This window comes from Dunckerocampus dactyliophorus, chromosome 1 (assembly GCF_027744805.1).
Source record: "Dunckerocampus dactyliophorus isolate RoL2022-P2 chromosome 1, RoL_Ddac_1.1, whole genome shotgun sequence".
Taxonomy (NCBI): Eukaryota; Metazoa; Chordata; class Actinopteri; order Syngnathiformes; family Syngnathidae; genus Dunckerocampus; species Dunckerocampus dactyliophorus.
Genome location: NC_072819.1, coordinates 29,240,996 through 29,264,612, shown reverse-complemented (window position 1 = coordinate 29,264,612; position 23,617 = coordinate 29,240,996). Strand labels below are relative to the sequence as shown.

At 41.6% G+C, this 23,617-nt stretch overlaps 1 protein-coding gene across 3 annotated transcripts in view; it reads left to right on the top strand.

The window, feature by feature from the left end:
• rerea (arginine-glutamic acid dipeptide (RE) repeats a) overlaps window positions 1–23,617 on the top strand; it is a 200,797-nt gene that overhangs the window by 94,634 nt on the left and 82,546 nt on the right. For all 3 annotated transcript variants that reach the window (XM_054768130.1, XM_054768122.1, XM_054768138.1), the window contains exons 2-3: window positions 7,827–8,331; window positions 20,288–20,358. In XM_054768130.1, the coding sequence (XP_054624105.1) occupies window positions 7,971–8,331; window positions 20,288–20,358 (432 nt within the window). In that variant the 5' untranslated portion in view covers window positions 7,827–7,970. The remainder of the gene's footprint in view (window positions 1–7,826; window positions 8,332–20,287; window positions 20,359–23,617) is intronic.

Here is a 23,617-nt window from a genome sequence, read left to right as displayed (position 1 = left end):
ATACCGAATTTTTGCGGAAGTGGTGGCGACAGAAAGGTAACGCAACAAACTTCCCCACCAAAAACATAACCACAGACTAATTTTTCCTACGTGGCAAAAAAAAACGTGGCCGTCAACACTCACTGAGACATTTGCTTGACAAAGTAAATCCAAATGGAACACAGCAAAATGGTGTGCATTTACAGAAAGTACACTTTGCTATATTGCAGAAAAAATGCTGCTCTTTAATACAGTTCAAAAGTCAGCATTCGTTTGACAACCAGTAAAAATCACGAACGCCAATTTCACAACTTTGCAAGAGTCAAAGATGACATTTTAAAGGAAATATTCCATTATTATGATGTGCAGTCACCCCTCGCTATATCGGCCCCTCACTATATCGTGGTTTAAAAAAAAAAATTGCCATTTCATGATTGACAATGGCCTATTATCAGTCAAAAAATATTGAAAGACAAATTATATATGTAGTATGCTGGCCACTAGAGATCAGTAATGTGAGACATGACGTTAGATTACATTACCTTTCACACCGCGTGGAGGCTGGCTATTGAGCCAGCAGAGCCAAGCCGACATGCCAAGGCTGAGGTCGAATGGCTGGGCAGAAAAAGGTTCTCCTCTCATTCAGTGTAGAAGTGGTAAGTTTTTGGCTTCTTTTTCTTCCCCAGTCGGTTTTAAACACATTAAGTTTAGAATAAGTAAATTGGAAAGACTAACGAGTTCGCTCCGTAGCTTGTTATGCTTGCGGTTGCCGTCTCTTATGTCCCTTCAGTGATACCATACACTGTAAAATGTGATGTAATGATGTAAACAAAGAATATTAGGAGTGTAAAAGTGATTTAGAAAGTCATAAGCAGGTTTTCTATGCTCTAACTACGAAAATATTCCTTTTATTAATATTTCATTCTACTTGGCGGAAATTCACTTATCGCAGTCGAGTCTAGAACCCATTAACCGTGATAAACGAGGGCTGACTGTATATCGGGTAGGGAACCTATGGCTCGTGAGCCAGATGTGGCTCTTCTGATGACTGCATCTGGCTTCCAGACATTTCTTAACACTATTAATTTCCACTGAAATTTTCAAGTAAAACATGACAGAAATCTGAGTTAAAAAGTGACAGTGTTAAAAATTTACGTTCACAATATAAAAGTTTCTCATGCATTTTAATCCATACATCCATTTTCTACTGCAATGCGGGTGGCCAAAGCCAATGCCAGCTGTCCTTCCAATATTTTCCGTGCCAGACACCAAAACATGATTACTGGATAATGGATAAGCCAGCTCAGGTCATTGAGAGGTCAAGAAGTAAACTTTTAATCAAACTTTTAATCAAATAGTCAGTTAGCTAATTCTGCAGAGCAAACCTTTTTGATGAAAACGATGGTGAAGAAAAAGAATGATATGGGGTACGATGCAAAACCATGCAGCACCAGAAATCTCATTAATGGTAAGAACTATTTTATTTATTATTGATTAGCTTCAGTATAACAATGTTATTAAAAAGAATAAATTCAGAGACTTATTATATTCTAAATTGTTGGTCTTGATAAAAAATTTACACATGTAGTTGTAATCAGTGGTAAAAAAAATATGATATGGCTCTCAGGAAATACATGGCTCTCTCCCGACCCCTGCTGTATATATACTTTTTATTTATATGATATAACAATAGTGGTTAATTTGGTCTCACAATAATGTTTACAATAATATTGTTTATATAATAATTTAGGGGACAATAAGTATTTCAAAATGTATCTGCAATGTTTCTGACTTAGTTAAATAATTTTAAAAAAGGCTGTTTGTCCAGTCATATATTTTTTCATTGTACTTTTCTTCAAAATATTGTTAAAATTCTCATTCCCGTGGACCACATCTCATGCATCGTCTCGTGAGCTGGGTGTATCGTGACACCCCTACTTTTCATGCTATTTGTTCCCACGATCTACTTTGATTTTTTGTATTTTTTATTTTTGTATTAACATACCGTAAATTCCGGTGTATAAGGCGCTACTTTTTTCTTAAACTTTGAACCCTGCGGCTTATACAGCGGTGCAACTAATTTATGGCTAAATTCTAGTCTTATAGCTAAATTCTAATCTCGTGACATCTCCTTTAGCTCAGAATTGACTGCTGATCGTTAAATACTGTGCCGCTCGCCAGTCGATGGTAGCTCTTTCTTTGGCAAGAGCCAATCACAAGCCATCAGTGCACCCCCAACAAGCTTGTCAACCCGTTTTCTGGGCAGGTCAGTGTCATCTTTTAAAGACACTTTATTAACAGGACTAAATTCAGCACATGCTAACTTTATACTCAAAAGGTGTATATGCAAATATCGAAACATGTCCCAATGTGACTATAAAATAAAGAAAAAGCCCACTTTTTAAAGGTTTCCCATATTGCATTATGTCTGAACAACGCATTCATTTGGCCGCTGCAATGACATCGCCTTCCCTCCGTCACTTGTTTCCCTCTCTTTTGGTCCTCTGGCTTTCTCTGGTGGACAGAAGCAGCATTAAAGAAATTTTGTACAAATATGCTTTCTATATCCAATGAAATGGTTTTCTCAACCGAAATGCATTATGGGAACACTTTAAAATGTTGTAGTTTTATTTAATATAAAACTTGTATTGACACATGTTTCTATATTTCTGTTGTATAACGTTCGAGTGTTACGTGCTGTGTGATGTGATAAGTTGTTTTTTTTGTTGTTTTTTTACCCCTGTCCTGTCCAGCCTTTAAAGCAGATAGAATTGTATCTGTGTGATGAGTTTAATGAAACTGTGAGTCAGACATTGAGTATTCTGCAGTTTCCAACGGGTTGACAAGCTTGTCGTAAGTTTATTCATAGCTCATGATTGGCTCCTGTCAAATAAAGAGCTGACTGGGCCTCATGGACTTTTCCTCTGTTTTTCCGCTGTTCTCCGCTGTTTTTCCTCTAAATTTAGTGGGTGTGACTTATACACCGGTGCGGCTCATACACCAGAATTTACGGTATATGTTCAGAGTTTACTCTAGACTTTCTGAAGCTGTGGTGGTGGGCTGCATGGGACTGCTGCCGTCGTGCTGCTTCTGCGTCTGCATTTTTTTTTTTATGACAAATAACATTTGTAGGACTTATTTACTTAACTTATTTAACATTTTTCAAAAAACAGCAACACATGAACGGAGAACATTGCAAAACTTAAATTAATGGCAAAGTTGCTGAGAGCACTTAAATTGAGAGTCTAAAATTGCAAGCCTCCTTTCGTTACCTGATCTATTTAGTCCAATAGTACTATGTGACTATTAGTACAAAAGTACAACATTTTGTAGTATTTGACACAAACCTAAATTTCATTTGCTGTCTGTTTTACAGTAATATGAATACATAGGAACTGAATTGTTCAATCATATATTTATTTGAGTTCAAAACAACACAATTAACAAAATAAAATAATTTAAATATTTTTGTTCTAGAAATGGGTGGTGTATAAACAGTATAAATTAAGAGTCCGGGGTTATTATAGCACAGGTGTATCTGACATGCAGCACTATTAAAAGTACTTTGACAAAAAGAAAGGAGAAGTGTACTTTAGTTACGAAGTACATCTCCACTCAGTGTACTCATTTGTCATTAAATACAGGCATCGTGTTTGAATAGAACATTTATTAAAATACTAAGAGGTGAAGCAAATATTCTACTCAACATCAGCTGGTGTGATAGCGTCACTTTAAAACTGGACACAGTTCGATTTTTCTGTTGAACAACTTGGACACACATCTAGTGTTTTGAAGACAAGCCATAAGTATTATAATGACAACAAGAGAGCAAGATTGTTAAGTGACACTTCAAAATAAGTAAGTTATCATGAACGCGACTTGAAGCTCGCTCATCACGGGACAAAAACGAGCTAGCCAGCTGCCGCCGAGAGCTATGGCCGGGAGGCAGTGAGAGGCGAAATGTTTAAACAAAGTTGCCAAGTCGAATGAGATTGAAATGTCAGCGATCACATGCTGACTTTGCCTGTGATGAGCTGTCGTCAATGCTCAAGATAATAATGTACAAAGTGAACATCAACACAAGACGCATACTTTTATCTGGTCAGACGTGCGCAAGTGTCAACAAGGCAGACAGGTGGTTCCGGTGCACATTTATCAATAAAGAGAAGTGAAACATTTTTATGATATTTTAAAGTGTTTTCAAAGTAATTGTAGTCCATATGTGCCTAAATAATAACCTATATATGTATGTTTATAGCATATGGAGTGTATCCATTCATACAATATATTACTTAACATTTTTTTCAAGTTTTAAAAAAATTATTTGGATATGGCGACTTTTATTTTGTTGTGCCGGGCAGCCATGATCAATTATATGCAGCGGAAACCCTGATGTTTTCTTATTTAGTTGGAGAATTATGCAAGAACCAAATGACAAAAATCAGCCATAAACACAAGAATAATTTTTGAAAGTGTAAAATGAAATGCCCAACAAGGATGGAGTAGTTTTAGTGACTGCAGGGAAATTAACTGTCAATTCATTTATTTATTTGATTTTCTGGATATTTTTTTTTTTTTTTTTTTTTTTTTTTTTTAGATGAGACGCCCGCTTGTTTTTTTGACCCCAAACTTGAGTGCAGTCCATGTTTCGTCCATTGCTTCAACACATTAATCAACAATCAATTCCACACAATTCTTAAAAGTATTTATTGAGTATGCCCACCCCATAAAAGGAATGATACACAGCAATCCTCATTTGGAGTGTCATTCTTGATGCCAAGGAAGCATTCGGGGTAAGCATGGAACATTTGTGAGGTCAGACACCACAAAGAATCCCCTCTTGAAGTGCCCCACCCTGTGCCTCCACCTGAGCCTTTCTCTGCCAGCTTGTTTCTCTGAGGCTTGGATGGCAGCTGAGATTAGATCTCACTCATCGAGTAATGGATTGGAGCTGACGAAAACCTGCTGCAGCTCAGCAACACCCCTGCCAGGATCTGCGCACTGCTGAGGATCTGCTTGGTTTATTGGGATTAATTGGAGCTGCCCTTGTTAATAACCCTGAATATATTCATGCTAACATTGTTCGTCTCTAATCTGTATTCATGTGAGTATTTCATTGTATCCCTTTGAAAAGCTGCCTGTAAATCCTTGCCAGTCACATTTTGCTGCTTCCTTACAATTGAACTGTGGAAGATTACTTCCAGAAGTAAGTGATTTGCAATTACCTTGCGAGTAAAGGTGATCATTTACTAAATTAAAAATAGCACCCAAAATTGCTCCCAATGCTTTAGAGAGGCTTTGATGAGAATAACATAGATGACCTTGGAGAATGAGCCACAAACTGTGGTTGTCTCATTTAAAGAGTCTGGAATAAGAAATGTATTTGAGCCTGATGGTTGCTGGCCCTCGACTCCATTGCATTAATATAAATGGTGGATTAGGCACTGTTGGCTGGGACCCCAGTAACTCCTCACTACCCCCCTCCCTCTGTTTTCTGTTAAGATGGCTGGTATCTTTCAAAGGGTTGTGACTCTCTGATTGATGTGTAATAGCGCCAGGCTTCACATGTTCATTTTCACAGCACTGCCTTTCACAAAGCACTTTGTTTTTCAGGTAGAGAATCTTTCCTTGCGTTCGCCATTTTTTCCATGTCTCTTTCAGCCATTGCGCCATTTTAGCCCGTTACAACTCCACACAGACTTACCTTAGTGAAGCTTCAAACTGGTCTTTTTTTAATTTGATAAGCAACATGGTGTCACATTAGAAGTATTGCAAACTGGATTGAAGGTCATACTTACACCAGGCGATTCGTACCGTGCTGGACTTGAGCGTGATTTCTCCTCCCCCTCCTGCACTCACACTGAGCATTTCCCATCATTTCTTTATTGCTCTATTATTGCCATTTTATATACAATCATTGTGATAATTTTTTTACAGTGGAAGCTTTCATCAAGTACTTGCAAGGAGCAAGCAATTAAATGACACATTCTTATTACGCACACAAATGTTGTCAAGGGTACGTGAGTGTGCCGTGGGTGTTGACTTTTGGATTATTTTGAGTAGGCCTATTTATTTCCATTATGAAACATTGTTTCACGATTATCATTAAGAACTGGCGAGTTGCAATCGCATTACAGTCATTCAGTGTCTCATGCATGTGGGTGAGCATGCAATCCCACCTATTGCAGTTGTGCCAAAGAAGGGGAAGCGTGGCAAACTTGGGCACAGATCAGAGCACTCACACTAGCCAAACGTGCCAGTCTTTAGCTGTAAAGTGGGCCCAAGCATGGTACAATTCCCCTTCGTGTGTGTACACCCTAAAACTTAACACATTTTTTTTCGCTCTGAGGGTTACTATATACAAGTCGGATGCCATAGGCTATGTAATTGGATACAGAGAATTTGGAGCATTTGTTCTAAAGTGAATCCAGATGAAAACTAATGGCATCTAGATTGTAAAGATACTTACTGAGCCCATGGCAGCATCTAACTTCAAAGCCCTCAAATGGTAACCGTGCAACGTCCTGGTTAGTTTCATTGGAAGAGGCTTTTGTTTCTGATTAGACGAGAGAAGAGGTGCTTAGCTCATACACCAGATTCTGGCGGCCCCCAGGATTAGAGCGCTGCTATCAAATACAGCAGTCATCAATGTTTTCATGTTCTTCACACCTCTCAAGACTACTGGATACGGTCACTTGGCGGTGGCTGGGTGGAAGTTTTCACACACATGCACGGTCTACAACTCTCCTGAGCCCTCCAATATCTGCGTGCATTAATGTGTTCCCCCTGTACGTACAGGCTGTCGGCCCGGTGGTCGCCGTGGTAACTCATCATTAGGTGATTAATGGGGGCTGTGACGAGGCTGCAGTTTAATCAGGCCTCGTGTTTGTGCGCAAGCCGACAACAGGAGCAGCTGCCCTGTCAGTTGGTGTCTGCTCACAAAGTGACAGCACCCGCTGCTTAGGAGCACAGTCGTCACCAAACACCACCCCTCTTGTGTAAAGTGTGTGTGCTTCTCATATTTCCCATCTCCCACTGTAAATGCTGGCTTTCTCACTTCACCAAGCTCCATGTCCATCTACCCCGCAATTCTGCCATCACAACTATGGTAACGTGCTACATTTTCCCTCTGGGGAGTGCAATGACTATTTCCTGTTCATTTGTTGCAGTGGCTGTAGAGGCCAAACACAGACATTGGTTAAGAGTACTGCAGGTGTAATCAAAGAGTCAGGCTGCTTCAACTTGGCAGTTTTCATTCTGCTACCAGAAAAGTGTCAGCAGGTCTTTTTTGGGATGGCTGAAAATGGCTCATTTCCCTAACCACTGGATTGCTGCGCTCTTCCCTCCAGAGCTGTCATTTGACATTAACACAGTGGTGACTGTGGCAAAGAGCTCGGAGTGAGTCGGCGTCCAGTAAGCCAGAGTGTACACACACACACACACACACACACACACACACACCATATAAAATTCTGTCTCATTACAGATGGTTTGCACAGGACCTGGCCAGTTAACTGTCAGTGAGCTTGGTGCGCTTGTGCTGTTTATACTGAAAAGTCCCCCCCCCCCAACGCATTTATTGGCCGCAAGCCTGATCCTTCATGTTTTGTTTTAGTTGGTCGGCTACGACCTCCATTTATGTATAGCTTTCCACTTTCTTTTTACTGTGTACAAATGCCTTGCTGAGGGATGTGTTGAGGTTGTGTGCTTTTGATAAAGTCCTCATTACTGTGCTCGTCTCCCCAGCTACATGACCTCTTGGAGCAATCTTGTATTTCTTATGCACAAACTATTAACTTCTGCACGGTCAAGATGACACTCACTCTTTTTTTCTGTTTATTTTACAGCTTTTCTGAAACACTGGGGTTGTTGGTGTGGCCAAATTTTCCCTGGATTTGATTGGTAAATTCAGAAGACTGAAGCCCAGGCTCACAGTCTACCTTTCACGGAGGCCCAGCCGTGAGAGGACTGAGGAAGGCACGTGGCGGATCATGACAGCTGACAAAGAAAAGGAGAGGGAGAAAGAGCGGGACAGGGATAGAGATCGGGACCGGGACAAGCGAGAGTCCGGGAAGTCCCGCCGGCAAGACGGGGAGCGGGGCGAGAGCGAGAGCTCCAGGCCCAGGCGCAGTTGTACACTAGAGGGCGGGGCCAAGAACTATGCAGAGAGCGAACACAGCGAGGATGAGGATAACGACAACGGCAGCACAGGTGGAGGCAGCGGAACGGCCGAAGAGGCAGGCAAAAAGGGCAAGAAGAAGATGCCCAAGAAAAAGTCTCGCTATGAGCGCACAGAGAACGGAGAAATCACCTCCTTTATCACAGAAGACGATGTTGTTTACAGACCAGGAGGTAAGTCCTTGTCTTGTCTAATCTAATTATCAGCAGGGGGCGGCATATTGGTATGGCCACTGACTTAATGCAGTAAACCCAGTCAATCCCCATTCATCAAATTCCCACACATAAAAGTAATCTTAACCAACCTAAATAACATGCCACTCTCATTTCTTTTTATCCCACATTGTTGTTCATACACTTGGGTTGGAAATAAAAACTTAATAAAGCCATGCCCTTTACAATTTGCTGCTGACAGACTGCCAAACAGCACTACAAGTACTACCTCAGGCTAAAGGCCAATGTATCATACAATCAATTCCGAGTTGACCCTCCCTGTGCTTTGTCTTAGGCCAAGTCAATAAAGCAAAGTGGTGCTTCACTAGATGATGTGATAGTGACGAAAGGCACAATAATGACTTTATATCAACACCAAATTATTCTTTCTCCTTCTGAGCAATGCACTTGTGTTTTAGCTGAGAACCTTTTATTTAAACCAGCATTTTAATTTACCAGCAGATTAGAAGTGAGTCAAACTAGGATGGATGAAGAAAGCCAGACCAGCTGCCCTCTATTGTGCCCTGTACAATCTACAGTGTGCCGTAATCATAGCTGCCGTGTCTTTTCATTTATCTACTTTAAAAGGTCAAGTAGTGGTGGGGGACTGTTATATTACCTTACACGTGCATATTTAACTGGATGATACACAAATTTAAGACAATGTTGGGTAATCCTCTCCAATACCTTAACACACATTACGCAAACACTACACTACATTGTTTGTTTTTTATCTTGAGCCACAGGAGCAGTGACTTTAAAGCAGTGCAGTAAAACAGCCTGCCATACGTGTCGGCTAAATTATGTCTTTGGTATCAATAGTGATCCTTAAAAAAGCAGCCTCACCAGCGTCACTTTTCTCTGTCTAATAATCTGCAACAGACTCCACTGAAGTCTTTTTTATGTTTAATAGACAGAGCAGCAAGGCTTTGTCTCATAATTCAACCATGCAGATAGTGGGGGTGGGGAAGAGGGATTTAGAAAGGGGGAAAAAAAACGTAAGCAGTCAGTCACATCAATGAAACATTCAAAAGGCACATAAACAAAGTAGAGCGTCTCAGTGGATAAGCCCTTCCGAATATTCGTATTTCCACATCTGAGCGAACAGCAGAGCCGGTGCCAGCTTGATGGGGAATATTTATGTTTCCTGTCTTCTTCTTCAATTAGCTTGACAGGTCGAGAGCTGCCTGGGTGTCACAACTTTGCCCCCAGCCCCCGCCCATCCGCCCTTCCCCACTGTAGTTGATAGGCTGTCTTCGATTAGAGATGAGTGGCCAGCGGTAGCCCCATCGTCACAACACTAGTATGCAATTTACCACCTATTGTCAACACAGAAGATCCTCCACCTCTGTAACTGACCTCCTGCTGTCTCCTCTACTCATTGTTCCAGTGATAAGCCGCATGTGTGAGTGCAGTGCGTGTTTTCCTCCTCCTGCTTGGTAGTCAGCCTTCTTGCAATCAGATTTGATGTACGCAGCTTAGGCAGGCACAAAGCCTGCGATGGATTATGTATTACTAAATGTTAAATCCCTTTATAGCCGTCGAGTGACACACAATATGTAAAACTGACCACCCTGGGTGAGGGATTTGCACAGCCTCAGACTATGGGAGAGGGACTAGGATGAGGAATGTGTCGCAGAACGAAACTAAACTTTGTAAAACAAACAATATTTTGTGTTTGGATTGTTTCTGTACAGAGGGGCCTACACACGCACACATTTCCGTGTCATCATGTAAGGTCAGATAATATTGAAATAGTCTTCACTCTCACAATCTCCAGCTACCCTCTCAGCTTAGCCTCTCTATCCTTGTGAGACGGGTTCAGGCTGCTTTGAGGCGACTGGATGGAAAAGCCTGGAAGGAGATGTGCAGTCAGCCATTTGTTAGTCCTGCAGCTAACACTACCTTTGCTGCAGTTCTAAAGAGATGGAGTCTTGCACATGCTGGTGTGGACAACAAGGTGCACTGTAGTGATGTGCGATACCACTGATTTCCTTTTCCATTTGATACTGAGTAAAATTCAGGCTGGTATTGGCAATACCGACCCGATACCGACACTTTGTGTCTGGTACATTTTATAAAGTAGTGTATTTCAAATCATAACTCATACCATAAAGAATACAAGACATCAGTGTTATTTATTTTAAACTGAAGTATATTGCAGTAGCGGTGTGATTTGTGATTTACTATATAGTCAAACTAATCTGCAACAACAGAAAAAACAGAGAACAAAATCATATAAAATATGTGAAAATTCTGTTTTAAACAAAAAATAAAATAACTAAAATTATCAGACCATTCAAATAAATTATTAAGAACTACTTGACACACTTCACACATGGCTCCATTTACGATCGGTCATTGTTTTAATAGACTGAGTAGTGTGCCGCTGCTACTACACATTACACACTTGAAGGTTTCCGCTACATGTAATTGATTGTGGCGGTGCGCCATGACAAAATAAAAGCCGCCACCACTTAAAAATGAGGGGGTTTTTTTAAACTTGAAAACTATTTTAAGTAATATATTGTATGAATGGATATATACTGTATGCTATGTAGATACACATATCTATACACTTCTTAGCTACGCAAATGTTGACCACAATTAGTTAGAAAACAATTTAAAATATCCTAAAAAAATTTAATTGCGCTTTATGCACCGGAATTGTCTGTCTGCCTTGCTGGCACTTGCACATGTGTGACCAGATCCACAACATGTCTTGTGTTGACATTCTCTTTGTTTCTTATTATCGGGAGAATGAACAATAGCCCTTAAAATGTGAAGTCAATTGATGACAACTTGTCACATGCTAAGCCTATATGCCAGCATGTGTGATCACTCACGCTCACGTTTCAATCTCATTTGACTTTTTGGCATTTTTGTTTACACATTTTGCCTGGCTGGCTAACTAGCTCGTTTTTGTCCCACGAACGAGTTAGAAGTGGCTATTACGTTCATCATCACAACTTAGTTTTTTAAAGTGTCACTTAAAAATCTTGCTCTCTTGTTATCATTATAATACTTGTGGCTTGTCTTCAAAACAGTAGTTGTGTGTTGAAGTTGTTCAACAGAAACACATAGCGTGTCCAGCTTTAGACAGCGATGCTATCACAGGGGTCTCCAGCAGGTAGCTCGTATCATAGCAGTAGATTCACCTCTTAGTATTTATATGTGTTGTATTCAAACATGACACCTGTATTTTAAATGTGCACACTTAGTGGAGATATGTTTTATAAATGAAGTGCAATATAAATGTTGGCAGTCAGCTTTAACAGTGCTGCAAGTTGGATACACCTGTGCTATCATAACCATGGACTCTCAATTTAAACTGTTAATACAATACACATTTCTATGACAAAATATTGAAATTGTTATTGTGTTATTTTGAACTAAATATACTTATATTCAATTTAGGTTTGCGTCAAATAGTACAAAATGTTGTACTTTTGTAGTAATGGTCACTCAGTACTATTGGACTAAATAGATCAGGTAACGAAAGGAGGCTTGCAATTTTAGACTCTCAGTTTAAGTGCTCTCAGCAACTTTGCCATTAAATTAACAGTTTTGCTATGTTCTCTGTTCATGTTCTGCTGGTTGTTAAAAGTAAATTAAGTATGTTAATAAATAAATAAGTTGTACAATATTGCTATTTGTCATTAAAGAAAAAACTGCAGACGCAGCAGCAGCATGACACAGCGACGGCAGTCCACCACAGCTTCAAAAAAATTCTAGAGGAAACCCTGCACTTTCCCAGGTGGACGATGTAGTTCCCACCAACCGCGTATCATTGAGGCTACTGTAGATCTCAATCATTTAGTTACTTTGCACTGTGTTCCTGTTAATGTTATACATTACCGGCAATGACTGAAGTATCAAAGCATCGATTTTTTTCTATTTGAGCTATCGGAGGTATCGATATTTCGGTATTGATCTGCACATCTCTAGTGTCCTGTGCCATTTGTACACGTCCGAGCCAGAGCAAGCCGACTTGCCAAATCGATCCATGATCCTTTGGCTCAGCCTTCTACCTTTCCTCGTGCTATTCCGACGCCTCAAGAGTCCCTCAAACTCAGTTTATTGATCCTCTCTATGGAGATTATATACATGGCCATAGGGCAGAGTATGTACAGTCAATTGTATAGAACATAGAAGCACACTGGTGCAGAAAAATACTTTTTGATGCCATGCTGATAACCAGTCATTGTGCAAATTCACCAGTACATGCACACAGTAGTGTATGCAATGTGGATGTTTTTCAATCTGTAACACAGGTCCTCTCCTGTATCTGGCACACACTCCTGTTACGTAATAATACACATACAGAATCCACACTTGTCCATTCTCTTGTCTGCAGCAGAACTGTGGTCGGTGCTGCAGGTGGCAGGCAGCCATAGTATGCCTGCTTCCATCCGAGCTCACTTAATGCCTTTGGTTTAAAATGGCGAGAGCTAATGGAAACCACCTGCCCTCCCCTTCTGGCTCGGCACTTCTTATATGTCATACAACATGGCTGCCAGGGTCGGTGGGCTGGCTTTGGCTCATAAGAAGACAAGAATTGATTTAATTTAGTAAGTTCCCCTCAGAGAGAGAGAGGCAGATTAGTGTCGTAACAGCAGAGTATAAAGCTGAGAGACTGCCAGCTCGCCTGTGGAAAAACACCTTGTGTGTGTGGATGTAAGTGAGGTGAGTTGCTGATGTGGACAGCTGGTGCTCTTTGCTGCAGCCATCACTGATCTCAGGGGAGCACTGTATGTATGTATTATGTGCACACACAGTCGGCTGTGCAGCAAGAGTATGTCTGACACATGGTTAAACGGTACTCCCTCATACAGCTAACAGTTGTCAGTAACACAGACCATGTGCATGCGGTGATATAGGTTTGGAATATGTGACTTGCTGTTGTTGCTTACGACGTACAGTTTCACCCTGGTTAGGACACAGTTCCCCACAGGGCTGCATTCTAACCATGGTGTTGGGTAGGGGGGTGTGACGTCATCGTCTAATTTGCGTAATTGGCCCTGACGTATGTGCATGTAAATTTTTATGGATTCCCAGTCTGCCCCCTCCATTCTGAAGAGTCCCATCAATGTGTTTAGGAGGAGAACTAACAGTTAGTATTGGATGTTAATTTCTGAAACTGGTTTATGGAATTATTGACCACTCATGAGTTCCGGTCAGAGGACACAGTCATCAACTTTTAATTGTGGACTTTTAAGTGTACACATGGTACATTACGTTAGTTAAATAAACTCAATTTCACCATTTTATACGTATGCATCTAAACATGTCAGTAGCAGAGACACATTCTGACTGATAAAAATTCGTCTTGTTATCTTTCAAAAGAGCCCAAAGCCATACGTCTACTTTTTCATGACTTCTTGCATTGTTGTCTTAATTTTTGTGTCATTACTGCCGAATAGTGACCAGAATACTACATATCACTTGTATTTCACGTTTCATTTCATGTTTTGACTAATAGTCTACCAAAAATCAGCGATCATGTATTAATTCATTTCTGAAGAATAGCGATATAGCAAGAGAGCGATTATCGAATCGTGATATTGCAAGGGCTAGCTGTGTTTTAAAAAGCCTTTTACGCTCTTGTGTCGCCCCCATGTTAGGGACTCTGGGGAAAATGGCTTTTTTAGTGGAATTCAACCACCTGCTACCTGCTAAATGAGGAGGGTTGAAAGGGCCTCTGTTCTTCCTTAGGAGCTCAGTCAGTTGTGGGTCTGCCCTGTTGCAAGTGGGATGATGCTTTGGCGAGCAAGGTATTGCCCTACTTTTTTCAAGTCTGAACATGAGAGAGTTGTTGGCCAAAGTGAAGGGAGAGAGGAAGGAAAGTTAAGGAATCAAGTAACCATATATCTCCAGGTCTTCATTACCATGTCAGGCCAACACGCTGGGACGACCCAGCAGCAAGTGGCACAAGGCAGCATTGGAGTCATGGAGTAAACTATCCAAAGCAAACATTTGTCACGCCAATAAGCCCCTGCTTGATAATTGATTAATGAAGTGAAGCAAGGAATAGCATGGAAATGTCCCTCAGAATCTAGGAACGCATCACTATTATATTAATAAAAAGTGTACGGCCATGTTGCAAGCACTGCACCCAACTCTGACCAGGAACAATAGCACCTATGAGCAGGCTGGAACACTAATATTCCAAACCGCCATAGTAGGTGGATAAATGTCACCAAGGCAACCACTAAAACACTATACTCCCCATTAACACAGTATTATCAAAATAAAGCACATGTTTCAAGAATCTCTCTATAGTCTTAAGTCTTTCTTCCTCACAGGCCTTCTGTGGTTTTTAGCCCGCTGATCTCCTCACACACCCCTGTGTCTCCATTATTGCATTCCTTTTGCCATTTCATTTTGGGATCAATTCCCTCAAGGGGGATAGACTGTTGGATGTCAGTCAGAGGACATTTATTCCATCCAAGACTCGCTTGGCATTTTTATGCCAAATGTGTAATTGCTGCTATTAAAACCCTGCTTTTTTGCATAACCCTTTTTAATGGGCAACTTTTGGTCTCATGTAAAAGCCAGTGTGAACACAAAATGAATCAGGACCAGATATGGGATGCAAATGCACTAAGTGTCCTTTTTCTTCCCCCTTTTCTCTTAAAGGAAAACTGCACTCTTTTTGGGATTTTGCCCACTATCCACAATCCTTATGTGAGACATGAACACACGACTTTCTTTTTTCTGTGTGTTCTAAAGATATAAAAACAGCAAAAAAAAAAAAAAAAAGGCATCTAATTAATGCACGTAATGGGACACACCTATTCCACCTATAAAGGCCACTATTAAAACACCTCCAAAAAGGGTAGGGGAAATAATCGATTTTTAGATGCATCGCGATGCGGACAGTGACGATTATTAATCGATTAATCGATCGCCAATAATCGATGCTGATGTGGGAAAAAAAAAAAAAAAAAAGACAGAAAGCGGAAGTGCCGCCCGGACAGTTTATGGTTATGCACCTAAGTGTAAGATGCTACCAAAATGGCTGAGCGTAAACTCCGACCCACACCCGCTGGATTTAAAGCAAGCGTCTGGAAGCACTTTGGATTTCACGTAGTTGAAGGTCAAAATGAGCTGGACAAGAGCCAGACAATATGCAAGCTTTGTCATGCAAGCTTAAAATATTTTGGGAAAACAACAAATATTAAAAACCACATAGCACATTTCCGCCCGAACCAGGGGGAAAAAGAGCCAGCTGAAGTTGCTGCCAACTAGAGAACCATCAAGCAGGTGATAACTAATTTTCCACCCAACTCGGAAAAGGTGAAGCGAATCACAAAGTCAATCGCAACTTTTATTGCGCAGGATTTGTGGCCCTACTTGATTGTTGAGAAGCAGGGCTTTCGTGCTTTGTTGGGCACTTTGGAATCCAGCTACAACGTCCTATCACAACGTTGTTTCACTGACACTGCAATTGTGAATAAGGGCAGCCTAGTTTTTTTTGGTTGTTCATAATATACTGACGTCTGCAAGTATTATTCTTGTATGACAGCCGCTGGTACAGAAATCTATTCTTTGTATGAAAGCTGTTTTTGACTTTGCTATACAGTGTTCCCTCGCTCTGTCGCGGTTCTCCTTTTGCAGAATTGCTGTTTTGCGTAATTTTTTTTATTGCTCCTTTTTTTTCTTCTTTTTTTTTTCTTTTTACAGCTTATGAACGTTTTTACAGGCCAGACCTGGACCTTTAAGAAGAATTGTATTGTGGGAAGTTAAGTGTCTTTCTTGCCTCGCTCGTCCGTTTGCACCGCCCATTGTTTTCTGCATCCTGGTTGGCTGTAGAACACTGTCAATCAATCTCCATCGTGCCGCCCTGCGTGTCACGTGTGTCATCGCTAACTTACTTGCTTGCTAGCTTGCCTGACCTCGATTCAAGATGTTGTGTACCGGTGGAAGGAATACTTCAAAGACTTCCTCAATTCCACCGACACGTCTTCCAATAAGGAAGCAGTGCCTGGGGACTCCACGGGAGGCTCTCCTATCTCTGGGGCTGACGTTGCCGAGATTGTCAAAAAGCTCCTCTGTGGAAGGGCCCTGGGATGGATGAGATCTGCCCGGAGTTCCTTAAGGCCCTGGATACTGTGGCCGTGTCTTGGTTGACACGACTCTGCATCACCCCTCTGGATTGGCAGACCGAGGGTGGTGGTCCCCCTTTTTAAGAAGGGGGACCGGATGTTGTGTCCAACTATCATGGGATCACACTTCTCATCCTTCCTGTTAAGGTCGATTCAGGGGTCCTGGAGAAGAGAATTGACTGGATAGTTGAATCTCAGATTCAGGAGGAGCAGTGTGGTTTTTGTCCTGTCCGTAGAACTGTGGATCAGCTCTACTCTCTCAGCAGGGTCCTTGAGGATGCATGGAAGTTTCCCCAACCAGTTGACATGTTCTTTGTGGACTTGGCGTAGGCATTCGACACTGTTCCTCAAGGAATTCTGTCGGGAGTAGTTCGAGAATATGGAGTACCTAACCACCTAATTCAGACTGTTCATTCCTTGTATGACCGGTGTTAGAGTTTGGTTCGCATTGCCGGCAATAAGTCAAACCGTTTTCAGTGAGGGTTGTACTCCGCCAAAGCTGCCCTTTGTCACGGACATGGACAGAATTTCTAGGCGCAGCTAGGGCATTGAGGGGTTCGGGTTTGCTGGCTGCAGGATTGGGTCTCTCCTTTTTTGCAGTTCATGTGGTCCTGCTGGCTTCATCGAGCCGTGACATTCAACCCTCACTGGATCGGTTTGCAGCCGAGTGTGAAGCGGCTGGGATGGGAATCAGCACCTCCTAGTCTGAGTTCATGGTTCTTGTCTGGAAAAGGTCGAGTGCCATCTCCGGATCAGGGATGAGATCCTGTGTTTAACACTCTGATCGGAGCATCCCTAGTTTTTTTTAGCACAGAAGAAAGACAGACTTGTGTTCATGTCTCACGTAAGGATTACGGATGATGGGCAAAATTCCCCCAAAAAAGTGCACTTTTAGTTTAACAATAGAACCAAATTACAGAATAATTATAAACCTCTGTCATCTCCCTGGTTTTGTATGACAATATCCAGCTTCAGTTTGTGCATATTTAATTGTGCTATTCATGTTGACTATTTACACCACTAATTCTAAAAAAAAAAAAAAAAGCATAATTAGCCAAACCTATTATGCACCCTACATTCAGTGTTCTCCCTGTGTTTGCCACAGTTCCCCTCTCAATCACTGTTTACAAAACACTGTCAAAATGCATCTGTGCCATTTTCTAGTGGTGTTCTTTCTCCTGGAACGTTGCAGCAAATTAAACAGCATCTTATTTCCTCGGTAACAGAGAGAGTAGGACACAGCTCTTTAGCCGAGACGAGGTGTGTTTTAGATTAGACATGCCTGGCAGCCATAAGAGAAAGGCTGGCTGAACAATGAGCCAAAGCAGAGAAAATTGTGTGTGTGTGTGGAGGTAATAACACTGAATATCCTTTTGCCTGATCATGGGAGTGACAATATAATCACCAACCAGTATTTTTTATTGATATGGTTCATGATGATCTACTGTATTTCCATGTGTTGAAATACCCAGCCTGGTTGAGTGGTGTGCTGCTTATATTGTAGGGTGAAGTGTCAAAACAAGCAAATAGCTACTGAGAAAGTAGGAACACTTCACTACAAACGCCGTGTTCTGGTTCTTCCTCCTACAGCAAAGCTAACAACATGCACTTAATTTCCCCCTAAAGTAAAGAAAAACCACCCACCCCCCTCATACAAAGACCCCTAACACAACAGATGTCTGTGTCCCTCCCCTTTCCACAAGGAGACCTAAATGCACAGACGTGTGGGGAATTTACTTTTTTTCTAACTTTCATTGACATTAAACAGACAAATAAAAAAACTTGTGAAAATAAAAAAAAAAACTTCAATTGAGAATATGACATAGAATGACATGCAAACAATGGACAGATACTGTATAAATGAAGTAGACACCTTTTTTTTTTATCCCCACCGTCTTTTTTACACTCGCTGTCTAGTATTTATGCATGTTGATGTGATCTTGGCCACAAATGAATGTGCAGACGAGGTGAAGGGACACTAGACTGTAATTCCCCCTTGGATTTGACTCCTTCGTAACATGTCATTTTGCTCACATTAGTCTCTTTGTTCTCGGCCCTCCCTCATTCCCACTCACTCTCCTCTCCATCCCTCCCTCCATCTTTCCCTGTTTGGCCATCTCTTTCAACAGACACAGACACTGTGTCACTCTCGGATCACACAACAGTAGTGATGGATATTTTCATTCATGCTATCTTGTAAATGACTTCCAGGGATTTGGAAGGGGGGCAGTGGGGGGAGGGGGAGGTGAGAATGAGAGAGATATAATGCATCACTGAGAGCCAGTGAGGGTGATAACCCCCTCCACCCTCTTTCTCCCCTTCCACTTCCAAACAGCTCGTTCAGCCCATAGTTGATAACAAGCCCACCCTGGGGTTAGGCATGCACACACACACACACACACACACACACACACACACACACACCTTTCACGCACACACACGCACACAGCCTCTTCAAAAACAAAGCATGTGATGTCACATGAGCTCTTGTATATAGACAGCAGGCCTTCTACAAATGACTTTGTGGCTGTAAGGGCCATTTAATATCTTTTGCCGGCCCTCTTTTTCCTTTTGCAAAGAAGTAAGATAAACCACGGCCAGATCAATCACTCAGCTGACACAAACACATAAATAACAGGCACTGTCACTGAAAATGCTTGGCACACACCTTTTTGTGAGAAAGAGCCTGACATGCTTCTTCTGCATAGAGCAGCATGATACTGTTAAAATATGACCTACTGTAGCCTTTTAAAATGTGTTCTTATGAAGGAGCTGATAGATACTGAGCCATTGTTTTCTTCATGGTTGCTATGCAGGCAGCATAAAGCATGTCTTGGGTTATTATTTTATGAATGTTTTCATCCCATAATGTTTCAAATACTGTATATATATATAGTAACAGGTTTATTGATTGATTGTTGAATTTGGTCAATTGGGTAGAATTGATGATTGTCTGTTAAAGCAGTTGAAGCAAAGTACACGACTTGGTTAGAACCAGCAACACTGGCAGTAAAACAGGAAATTCATGGCATTAAAATGTTAAATATCAATCAGCCATTCATCATAGTAAATCAAGAACATTCGGTCAAATGGCCAACTTCAATAAAGGCAGATGTTTATTTTGCGTGATGAAAGGATGGCCCCAGGTGAGCAGCCACCATTAGCCTAACAACCACACACACACACACACACACACACACACACACACACACACACACACACACACTCATTCCTCCTTTCTTCTCCTATAAAGTGGCACACTGTATTGTGTTCACAGCAGCGTGAATGTTTTTGTTACGGAAATGGTGAGAGGGGGTGGGGAAAGGGTTCATGACCAGGCCATACCCCAAGTCCTATTCAAGCATAGCAGCACAAACGGCCCCTTGACCACCTTCCTTGCACACACTTTGTGACAGAGTATGGATTTCCTCTTTTTGTTTCACAGCTGTGGATATACATATAATGTGAGACTTTGTCAAGCCAGGTTACACTGACAGCTGGGGGTGGGGCAGGGTTAACGCTGGTATTGCGCACTGGTGTATAAATGGAGTGGAACAATAGCATAATTCCCCTTGGGCATAATGTTTGCTTTGGAAAGGCAACCTTGTAGCGCTCCAAAAGTCCTTAATCCTATTACTCGCATTCCAATTGAATTTGACTCAAGGAGGAAAATGTCTTTTCAGCAGAGGTAACAGCACTCCAAATAATTTCTCACTGAGCTTGGCTGCATCAAAAAGCACACATTTTTTGGGAAGTGTGAACATCATCATGCTAACACTTTTTTTTTCTTTGATCTCTCTCTTTTGCAGATTGTGTGTACATTGAGAGTCGCCGTCCCAACACCCCCTACTTCATTTGTAGCATTCAAGAGTTCAAACTGGTGAGTAGTTGAATTCCATCTTGTCTGTCTTGTTTGTGTGCGCTCACGCTAATGCTCTGAGGTGCTGAAACGCACCATCAAGTTTCCAAAGCCAGGAAGCAAATTGTTTTCTGGTGAGGAAAGACAGCAGAGACTAACAAAATCCAAGGGGACTGCAGAGATTCCCCTTTTTTGTTACACCTCAAGTGGAATGGAATGCATTTTAGAGAGTATCATTTTAAGGGTGAATATCATTTGAATGCTCTCTCGTGAAAGTGCAGTAACGCTTGAAATTCAAATAAACATGTTTGTCAGTGCATTCAGTAAATTAATTTGATATCGCTAGTTTTCAGTACATTTAGTCTCCAACTTAAACTGGCCAAATTGCTGACTAATGACTGCAGTCGGAATCTCATTTGTTGATACACCAACCTGGGAGATATGTTGATTTCTTCCATGAACATCAATAATACATTGATCAGAAACAAATACCACAATCAACCTATGCTATGAACAATTGCAAAAGTCACTGCAACAGAATCAGAATATATGTGAAGTTTGCTTTTGTGCATTGCAGTGTTCCAACATTGCAGGTCATAGGTCACCTAATGCCAACTTACCAGGAATGCCTCATGTGAATTTTGGCTGTGATGAAAATTGATGCACATCCTGTTTCAGGTTTGCTGTAGCGTGTTACTTTTATTTAAAGGTGTACTTACACCAGGCCAATCGTACCATGCTTGGGCCTATACCTAAAGTCTGACATACAATATTTACCTATAGTGTGAGTACTCTGATCTGGTACATTTCTTCGCCTTTGGTACAATTGGAGGTGGGCCAGGGCACGGCATGGCATGATTGCAAACACACGCATCAGCACATGTGCAATGTAGCCGAGGCATAGATCACTCGCTCTTCTCAAGTTCTAACTGATAACCGACACATTTTATAGTCCATCTGTCCATTTTCTAAACCGCTTGTCCTCACTCAGGTCACAGGGGTATACTGGAGCCTATCCTAGCTTACTTCGGGTGAGAGGCAGGGAACATTTTATATTATTACTATTATTATTATCATAAATGTTATGATATGAATACGTATATTCCAAATAACCCAAAAGTCAAAACCCACGGCACGCTTGCACAACTACAGTCATGTGCGCAATAAACACATTTAGTCATTTAATTGATGGTAGTCACCACCTTTCACAACAGAAATAATCAAAAACATTGCAAATTATCCACAAAGTGAGGGAAATTTCAGTAATACAGCAGTATAGAAATGATCGCACAAGCAAACGGGCCAAAGCATGAATGCTTAGCATGAGAGCAGTCCAAGCAGGGGGCCAGGGGAAGGCGAATCATGGCCAAGGCCAGCATGGTATGTATGGCCTAGTATGAGTACACCCCAAGATTACCAGATGTCATGCACAGACTTGTGTCTCCAAATGAAGCAATATGTAAGTCTTCTGCTGCCAAGGAGTGTTAGCTGTCTTTTAGTAGATTGGCTTTTTACGTACACCACTTGAGGGCTTGGTCGGGGTCGCCCACCCCCAGGGGACCCAAATGGCTACCAATCCTCCAGGGTGATGATGGGAGACCAGCTAAAAGGCTACACTCACCACTTTTGGAAATACATGCATCAATATATGCATCATAATGTGTGTTTGTCTTATATGAGTCCTTTTGTGTTCTTTGTGAAAGCATTTGGCTGTGAAGGTCGGTTGTGTGTGGATAGATTTTTAAAAAATGAGTAGGCCCTGCAGCGGGGCAGCTTGGAGTTTGGAGCAGGCCTTTAATCGTATTCCAGCTCAAGCATGCTCAGAGGGGCAGGGCACACATACACACATTACCCACGCATGTGTACCTTGACCGGAACAGAAGAGGTCTGGGCTAGACGGAGATGATTGTCCAGGAGGGAGGAAAAAAATGTCAAAAATGTCCTCCAGCTGGCCTTTCCTTCACTTTGTATATCACTGTGTGTCTCTCTCACCCTGTCACCCCCCACCTCCCTTCACCTGTAATTAATGAACAACCATCTGCATGCTTGCATGTGTTTGAGGAGACTGTACCTTGTAGCCATACGCTACAGCAAGACCACTGGCTCTCCCAAACAAGTGTGTGTTTTTTAGCTTCGCCTGACTGGCTACAAAACGCAAAAGCTTGGCCACAAAACAGCCTTGGAAAAATGTCTTGTTTATTATTTTGTCACACAATATCCTCTTTTGAGGATAATAGATGATTTAGGATGTACTTGCACATTTTGGTTTAAAGTACCCTCTTGCTTACAAAGCTGAAATGTACCCCTGAATTCAAAGTGGGCCACACAATTCTCCCTCAGGGGCAATGGGAAGCTCTCATACAGCTCTGTTATAACAGATGAGTTTTCTCATTTCCTGCTTTTGCCACCACATATTGAAGAGGGACAACAAGCTACTCTCATTAGACATCAACACACTCTATTTACTTCTCATCTTGTCATTCTTCCCTACGTCTTCTCATGCTAGGTAAACTATTGATCAACACTGGGCTTTGAAGGCGCAGCAGAGGGGGTGGAAATTTCATTGGCCTCAAACCAAACAACCTTATCAATATTCCTGACCCCTCTGCCTCTATCTATCTCTCTCTAGCTTGCCTCGGTTGAAGCCTGGAACTATTCCACTTGGGCATTTTATCTAACGACCTGTGAATCCAATTAGTGTTGTGTAGAAATACAGAATGCTGCCATTAGTCTTTCTTTCTCTCACGTGCATGAGGAAGAATAAGGATTGAAACCTGCCCCTGTTGCCTTCTTTCAGTCAGAGGGTCTTTTACGCTTTCAGATGATTCACCAGCTTGTCGTTACATGTCAGTGCTGCTTCTGTCTCTGTGTCTCTCCACACACAGTAACACACTGCCAGCAGTAACATATGCAAAAGTAAATCCAATCTGCAATGTAGGACAATCATCTTCTATTTGTTCGTTTAGTCAGCAGTGGCCGCTGCCGTGCTCACAGATTGACCTCTCTTGACACATTATTCAAACTCTATAGACTTCACTTCACTCTCTTCCTGCCTAGAAGCAACACAGAATAGAAGGATGACGTTTTAAACACTATTATATAAAATGTGCACTGGAAATACAACATGTAAATGTCAACCCCATGTGAGCATGCACATAATGCAGGGGTGTCAAAACTACGGCCCCGTCCATTGTTTTACTGGACGGTGTCAAAGTTTAAAAATATAACCGACTATGACCCGCATATAACATAAGGTAGTGTCTTCACAAAGAAAGCGATC